This window comes from Eucyclogobius newberryi, unplaced genomic scaffold (assembly GCF_026437365.1).
Source record: "Eucyclogobius newberryi isolate DKJ021-1_F unplaced genomic scaffold, fEucNew1.0.hap1 SCAF_7, whole genome shotgun sequence".
In the NCBI taxonomy this organism is placed as follows: Eukaryota; Metazoa; Chordata; class Actinopteri; order Gobiiformes; family Gobiidae; genus Eucyclogobius; species Eucyclogobius newberryi.
Window position 1 is genome coordinate 33362052 of NW_027316389.1, and position 8967 is coordinate 33371018.

Here is an 8967-nt window from a genome sequence, read left to right on the forward strand (position 1 = left end):
AGGTAGCTGCCAACCGCCTTTAAAAGCAACACAACAACAACAACAACACACACTGCAAACATTAGCATGCTAACAGTGCACTACCTGCTTCACAAAGAATAAAACGCTCTGTAATGATATGCAGACAGCACATTGTGGATTGTAGTTATTAATTTCAAATGAAGAGCTGCCTTTACAATAAATATGTGCAATACTATAATATAACAGAAGGCCTAGGACACATCTGAAATCCTGTACTTTCATAGGCTGCTGTAACTTTCCGTTGTGTGTGCACACTGTGGTCAATTCTTCTCTACAGTCTTACTAGATCATATATCTTGATCCAGGCTTACAAGGAGCTTAATTCAATTCCACAGCGCTCCCCATCTCGCAAGACGACCCGACAACCCGCAAGAGGCAAAGCATTCTACATCAGGATGACATGCGGAACAAGCGCCGCACGGCGCTTGTTCCGCAGAACCTTTAAGTGATGGAGCAAAACGGACATAAAAATCAATATCTTGTCTATGCGCACATTTCTGAACTTAAGTGAATAATTCTTCGGAGAGGAGTAAAAGCATAAACACAGGCAACCACGCTCTAGTTCTTTATTGGGAACTCAAAACCAAAACAACACAGTCATAACCATGCCGTAACCGTGGCGACCGAGACCGCAGGCCAATGTAAACACATCCTTTGTCCCCGTGATACCCGGATCCGCGGATTGCATCATTGTGTTGCAAGAGTTGAACCGCAAAAAAGGGGGAGATGGAGGAAGGGTCGAAAACAACAACAAAACCTGCCAATAAAAGTGCTAGAAAACAAAAGAAGAGATCTACTGTTGTCCCATCTGCCAACCACTGAATTGTAAGTCAACAGGCCATTGTGGATAAAGATTAATCCTACCAAACATTGATAATTAAAGGCGATGGGATGGTATATTCAATGATACATTCCTGTTTTGAATCTCCAATCAGGTCCTTAATAATAGTGGGTCTGTGCATAAATCTGCTTTGGAATAAAGCCATAAAAAGCATCATAAAAGCCTATTTGGTTCTTCCTGTATTCCACTGCCAAAAATAGTCACCGCCCAAGAGAAGTGCCACAAATCATCTACTCTACATCATCTATTTGCAGAGCTCATAATATCAATAATAAAAGCTGCATTTGACCATGACATTTTAAAATGGAACATTTTTAACTTTAAAAAGTTGTTGGTAATCAATAACCAGCTTTTAAAACTTGCCTTGCCTATTAATGCATATGGTTTCTGGTCGGGTCTTTTGTTTATGTACAGTAAACAGTCAAAGAGACTCATTTGGACCATGTGATGTTACAAGACAAGATATTCAATATTCCAAACTATTGATACCCACATTCAGTTGTTCAGCTGTTGCTAACATCACTGTTAAACGTTCAGTGTGGAGACAGGCAAATTAAAGGACACACATTACGCATTATTAGGGGAGAATTGTCCTGGCAAGGGACGCTAAAAAAGTTGCAGTCAAAATATGACGCTCCCTCCAAAAAATAGTTCATGTGAGGCTATGTAAAAAAATCATACAGGAAGTCGGCCATATTGGCTCAAACACAGCGCTGACAAAAGTGCACCTCCTCGTACAGTTTTCATTGAAAACACTTCAAATTTGGCCACAGGACACAAAACCCATGAGCATTGAAATGTTCTCAGTTTGAAGCTGATACGCCCTCAGGTGTGGTCATCGTGAATTTTAAACAAAATTGCAATTTTGGGAAAAAAAAAAGTTATTGGAAAATGTCACTGGAGCGTTTGTGAAGATTTCGAGGCTGAACACAATGATAAACAAATGCAGTGGCTAGCTAATAAAATGGCTCTCCAAATTAGATAGTCTTCTATGATTTAAAAATAATTTGTTATAGACAACTGAAAAAAATAATAACTGGTTAATTTGTGACCGGGCACGTGACTCTAGCTCTAGTTTCAAATAGTAGAAAAAAAAATTCCAAAAAAAAGTTGTCGTTATGATTATATATATTTTTTATATTTTTCCTACAAACCACCCTAATTTTGAGCCCCTGAACTTTGACAAAAACTTTTTTTTTTTAAACAAAAATTCAGGATCGGTGAAATATTCGTTTTTTTGGCGTCTAAAAAAATAATGCTACAAAATGACTCACTAGTGCCACCTCAAATTTCAAAATATATTACGGAAATGATGGGCTTTTTTTGTCATAGACTTATGAAACTTGGTACAAACATACCTCATGTCCAACAAGTAAAAATGTATATTATGACCCCACAGTAAAGCCCACCTCATATTATTTTTTCCACCTTAGATTTTCAGTAAAAAGAGTTGCAACTTTGTCAAATGAACTAGAAGAAAAAAGCCGTTGTGTTACTTTGGCGGTTGGCATGTGCTTCATCTGCAAAATCATACTTCACTGTGATTGGCTAAATCTATCTGTCACTCCATGTTGGGATGTGCAATTAATTCTGCCATCTCTTTGATCATTTTTAATGCTTGGATCTACAGCTGACTTTAGAGGAAGAATTGTTTGTTTTCAAAAGCAATAAGTCTGTAATTTATGGAGAAAATTTTTGATACCCATTCGCAGCATCAACAATAAGATAAGCCTTTATTTGTCCACACATTGGGGACATTTTGGTAAATACCTTCACTTTTTTCGGCACGGTCCTGGTACCTTCGAACGGTGCCCAGCCCTAGCTGCGGTGGCACTCCAAAAGTGTTAAACCGTGAAAAGACACTTTCAAACTAAGACCAAATAAACATGTCCCAGCCTGGTTCACAAAGGAAGCATTGGGTTTGCAGACGGAGCGCTCAGCCTTTGTTGACATTGCTCATTACGGGGGAAACCGCTGGAGTAATACAGCGCTGGAGAGAGAGGAGAGCCTGGGTGAGTCTGCTGTGGTCTGAGGACTTCTGCTGAGTAATAAGATCCAGCAGCCCGCCGACCAATGATACTGTCAACATACACTGAGCTTAGACACTCGCAGTCTGCTCCAGAATCTTCTTCTTCTTCTTCTTCCATGGTGTTTTATGGCAGCGGTATCCAATAGTTACATTACTGCCATACTTATTCTGTAAACTTTATCCTTTAGACCCCACTCTTCAGTTCTTCTTCTTCTTTGGCGTTTCAAAGCCCACGAGTTCATAGGTCCAACACTAGCATGGGTCAAACTATGGGCAGTTTATGATGTCACAGGATCAAAACCTATGGCATGATCTCAAAATGACAGGCCGAATACAATTATCTCTTCAAAAACAGAAAATCCACAAATGGAGAACTTTAAATTTGTGGATAGGTTTGAGTTCTAAAAATAATTCTGTCACTTTTTGGCAATAGTGAAATAAACTTGATTGACTCATAAAAACTACAGATATTCACCATAAATAGGCTCAAAACATCTGCTTTTCCACACATTTCTGTGCAATTCTTAAATCCCACTTTTTCCAATTAAATAACATTTTTCTTAAGTTCTAAATCACAAAAGCAGTTAACTCGTGGCTTTTTACCTATAACACAAAAGGCAGAGGGACAATATGAAAAAGGGGAATATTTTAATATAGCTATTTTGAGACGTGTCCTCTCAGAATGTGTCAGAAATTGTGACCCATCTAAGGAAACAAATTTGTCAAATGGTTTGTGTGACATGGGTTTTTACGCGTTAAGGAAATGATTGCGATGACTCTGCTTGTCCTGTAAGATTTGAGCAGCACTGGAGCCACTCCCTGTTTCAGTTTTCTTATAACCGTTAGCGTCAGTCTGCCAAAAACGCAAGTTATGAATAATCAATGGGATTTGGGCACATTTACGTGAGGTCAAAGCCTTTGTAAAAGTCTGTGTTGAGCGTGTAAACCATTTGGAGTTTTATTTCAGATTATAACTGAACATCTTTCACATATTAGTTTTAAGGAGAGCAAATTAATTATATATACACCATTGATTTTTAGGTTTAAGGAATGTTTGATTTGGCATAACAATGGTTAAATTCAGCTTGTCAAGTGATTAAAGTCTCTATGTTTGTGCATGAAGTCTATGGAGCTGCCTTGGATCATCCGGTCCTCTGGGGCTTCCTCCCACAGTATGAGACATGTCATTTACAGTAACCACAGAGTGACCTTACATCAGTGTAAAACCCTCTGTCTCAAATGGAGCTACTGCAGTGCTTTTCAGGGGCAACTATAGCCTCATTATCACATTTGATCAAACCTTTAAATCTCCTTTGGGGTTGGTTAATTCATAGACTTGACAAATTTTAGATGAGTTGTTTTTTCTTCTCACTGTATCAGTTTCTTGCACCGCACCTTCACATATGATCAGAGGTTTTTGTTTTTATGTCTACACTTTGAAAACACAACATTTTGAGCATTAATTATATATTTTTTCTCTTTCTGATTAGTTCAACTCATAAATGTGAGTTTTTTAATGTCCAGACTGTTACTCAGACTTACTTGACTAAATACTTTCTTACGCTTACATTTTTTGGAGCACTGTTTGTACTTTTACTTGAGTAATATTATTTTGAAGTAATGTTACTCTTCAGTACACCTCGTGTCTACTCCACCCACCCCAAGTTTAGATCATGTTAGGTTCTATCATGTCAGCAGACTGTGCATGTTTTGAGCATAACAATATTCGTGTAATATTAAGAGAATTCAAGCCCTAAACCTGGCGTAGAAACTAATTCACGCTCTTTTTCATTTACTGAAGGCAATTCACAGTGGACTTCTCAGTCAGGGAGGGAGTGTTAAAGTTCAGTGGGAGGAATGTTGAGTTCTTTCATCAAAATACTGTATGTGAAACAGACAGTGTTTCCACTGTGAATAGCCGACAGCACTTAGGGTGGACACAGCTGAGAGATGGTCCTGCCTGGATCCTTTTCAGCTGAAGTCAATATCCTTTATCTGTCATAATGTTGTGGACAATATTTTATGTTGAATTTTGCCTCGTTCACATTTGTTTCCATGCATTAGCTCTTCTCCCTCTGAGCCTCAGAAATGACTCAGTTTCAATTTTCTGTAAATAGTTACGACACAGAAAATAACCCAGAAGTCTTTGGTGCCGTTTTTAAATGGGTTTAACCACAACTGCGTGCGTATATTAGCAGGCCGGTCACGTTGCTACATGGTAGTTTTGTTGTAGTTTTTTTCATGGGTCATAGGTAAAAGCAGGACATTTCTAATTCCTCAGACCTCGAATACAGGACGATACAAAATTACTCAATCAAATAGGAATCAATCTATGTAAAACTTTGAGTAAACAGATGATAAAAAACACTGTTGTACCAAGGTTTAAAGCTTGTTAAAGTTCATGTTGCATAATACGTGTCCCCTTTAAGTAAATACAGGCTCCCTCATCACTCAAAACAAGAAAATGACAACAAAAAGATATGAACATTTAGAATACATTTCAAAAACAACATCTTCTTAACGTTATATCTTTCTGCTCATGTCCATTGAAGAAAATGTGTACTACTTTCACAAAGGTAAACTCTAACCATATGTACTGCCCACATTCCTGGAGTACAGGCGCATTCCTTGGGCAGGCAGCAGGATACGAACTTGACTCACAACAGCCAAGAAGTGACAGCATGCTCAAGACGGGAAGTACAAGGCTCACACAAGCAAGGAAAGAGAGGGAGGAAGAGAGGGAGAAGGACCACATCACAAAACACATGTAAGACATTTGACCAAGTCCCTAGTCCTAATGATTACCACATGTGCTCACACCAGACCCCTCCCTGTTGCATACGCACACTTCAAAACCACTTCTAAGTCACCTCACGCACTTTCGGCACATTTGATCGCAACATTCTTTTCACCAGCCTGCTATTTACCCTCACATATGGTTAAGAGGAAGGTTTATATAATGTAAAACAACAAGTCAAACTGAAATGTATTGTTATGGAATTATAAAATGGCTGAAAGGACAGTTTCTCAGAAGAACACCCAAAGATCACAAAAAGTCAACCATGAAGGGTACGTATTGTGCCAAATGGGCTTTTTGGAGCTTTTAATCATGTTGTATTGTGTTTCCTCATCAAAAACATTCCTGGAGCTTTCCAGAGGTCACCTTCTCTGAGCGCTCACAAAGCACTCAGTTTGAATATTCCTCACACTGTTGAGTCACAGGTAAAACATAGGGGTAACAAGGGTTACATTTACTTATTTTCCCTTGTTCATCCCACTACAGAAAATATTGGAAATAGAGGTTGTGCTTGAAAAGTGATTTTTTTTTGGGATAGAAAATGATCAATTCTAACCCCCAGGTGAAAAAAGCATGTTTAAAAGCCAATTACAGCTTCAAGAATGCAACTAGATTCATCAAAAAATTTCCTTTATTCCCTTTTAACCATATAATTAACTAATTTTCAAATCAAAACAAAGTTGGAGTCCACCTTGTGATTGGGGGTGGGCGATACTGACAAAAACTAATATCTCATGTTCATTTAGAGTATCTCGATAACAATATTCATACGATATTATGTCAATCCAACAGAAATGTGTCTTTAAAACATATTAGTTGAGGTTTAATGATCAGAAATGTCTTGTTTTTGTTCTGCTTTTTGTTGAATTTTTCATAAATAAATAATTATACTCAATATTAAAATGTATCACATCTTCAAGAAAGGGCTGGTTCTGATTATTTCTGCATGTCGACTTTGACACTGTGTTTAGCCTCATTTGTACTGCTCGACTTTCCAGTGGGACAGCAGATGCTTTCGCACGTCTCCTGACATCTGTGCCCAGTAATCAGAACTAAAAGGACTATTTGCCTTCTTGTAGATACTTTCTTAAACGTGAAATGTCAATGCTTTTCTTTCCAAATGTCACAGCCTGATTGTAAGTTAACCACTTCTACAGAGCACTTCTGATTCACACAATAAACTCCCTCCTCCACACGCACAGTCATGTTGAAACTCTTACAGGCATTTGGCACATTTCTGAGGCTTGCCTGGGCAAAGGCTCGTGACAGTTGGCTCCTCAAAGATGACAGCACCCCAGGGCTCACCACTCTCACCCCACCCAAGTGCTGGGACCCCACAAACTGGGCGACAAAGCTCCTCAGAATGACCCACTTGTTCTAAAACACCCGCTGTCTGAAACATAACATGAAAAATGCCACGTTCAGATTGGGCAAATTGCTTTGTTTTGGGCTTTCAAACAAGTAAACTTCACCAGATCACCACACAAGTCGCACATTTAAGACACATTTAGATTTTAGCACTGCATTCTAATGACTTTACAACAATGAAATCGCTCAAATATGAATCCATCTGCCCCAAATTCTGACTCTAACTGTCCCATTGGCTCCACAGTCATGCGCTGCAACAAAAGGCAGGACAATGAACACGGAGTTTCAGCTCGCGCCGCTTCGCTCGCGCTTCGCTTGTTTTGCCCGTGTTTTCGGCTTCTACCTTTCAGTTTGTAAACGCGTCCAAAAAAAAAACTGCACTTTTCAAGGCAAAACGGGCTCCGGCAAAACCGTAACAACGTGCGGCTTTGTTAGTTCCTCCAACGGCTCGCGGAGGAGGAGAGAAAACAGACAAGCAGAGCACGAGAGGAGACACACACACACACACACACATACCTCTTCGTAAAGTGTCCAACTTCGTGAATTTTTAAGGCGAACAAAGCGGCCGGGCCACGCGCGGGTGTCCGGTGTCTCCCCGGGTTCAGGCTGAGGTGGGACGGCGCGGCAGGAGCGTGGACTACGGGCTGGAGGAGGAGGACACTCTACACTGGCCGGGACCCATAGAAAATGTAAACGCTTGAGCGGGGAGGGGAGGGCGTGACGTCATGACAGCGGCCCCGCCCAGGCTTCACGGGAGAGGGGAGTCCTCGCGAGCGGGGGCGGGGCCTAGGGGGCGGGGCGCAGGGGGCGGGGCACCAGCCGGGTCAGGGAATTACGCACCAAAAGTTTGACGGTTTTGCGGTGATTGTGTTTACGTTTATGGCGCCAGATGTTTTATTATTTATTGTGATGTTTGGTGTTGATTTTTTGAACTTATGCTGATTCATTGAGGTGTGGAGCACGTGGTTTGACATGACTAAATATGACGTAAACATGATGAGCTGGGTGCGTAATGTGTGCGAAATGCTGTCAATGGTCATTCCAGAAAACCGGTGATAATAATTAAAACAAAATTGAAATACTCTCATGATTTTTTACACATTCAGATAACTTAATAACAAACATAAACTTTGAAACACAACATATTTGGACTAAATGTTATTAGTTCTGTCTGATTCAACTATGACCCACCAGTGCTGTGGTGCAAAAAGCTGACCTTGAATGAAATGCTAATCACAACAAATGATCTGCTTTTAATTCAAGCTAACTTTGAGCTATTTATTAATTTGCAAACGTGTTAATATTGAGCAATACTTATTCCGTCGATTTTATTGCACTTCCCAATTCACTTTCCAACCTCTATTACTAAGCCAAAGCCGCCATGGGGCAGACTGACTGGAGCATGGCCGCCTGTTGTTTCACACAATCACAACTGAACCTAAAGCTGGATTATATCTGAAGAAACACACATGTTCATGTTATTGAATTTAATGAAAAAGTACTTGAGTAAAAATGGAGTACTACCCATCTCTGGTATTACATAACCACAAACATAGAACACTTGGCCCGGCCGATGGGGCCACACGGGTCAGCTGCAGGTCTGGGGATTGGGTTACAGCATGAGGACAGTCCAGGTACAGCCAGGATCAGACTGACCAGACAGATCTGAAAAGGGACAGTACCAGTCACTGTTGCATATGGTTCACAGTCCTCAGATCAGCTCAGGACCACCCCTCTGCTGGGGGGCTTCAGGGGGCTTTAATGTCACATTCAATTGTCTGCGACTCTCATCGTTTTCAGTTGCACTTCCTCCCAAATTCCACCCAGATATGACACTACATTTACACACAGACCTGAGCCCACATGAGGCAAATCATTAAAGGGGACGTATGATCAACTTTAATCAGCTTT

At 40.3% G+C, this 8967-nt stretch overlaps 1 protein-coding gene across 2 annotated transcripts in view; it reads right to left on the reverse strand.

Annotated features, from left to right (window-relative positions):
• Positions 1-7770, reverse strand: part of fam107b (family with sequence similarity 107 member B) — a 33300-nt gene extending 25530 nt beyond the window's left edge. Inside the window, exon 1 of one of the 2 annotated variants that reach the window (XM_072435923.1) lies at positions 7573-7770. Coding sequence is in view for 1 of the 2 variants with exons in the window: in XM_072435922.1 (XP_072292023.1) it covers positions 7561-7570 (10 nt within the window). In the remaining variant the exon portion in view is untranslated. Of the gene's footprint in view, positions 1-7560 lie in introns of both variants that reach the window. The other variant, XM_072435922.1, reaches the window with a different exon arrangement.
• Positions 7771-8967: the final 1197 nt, after the last annotated feature.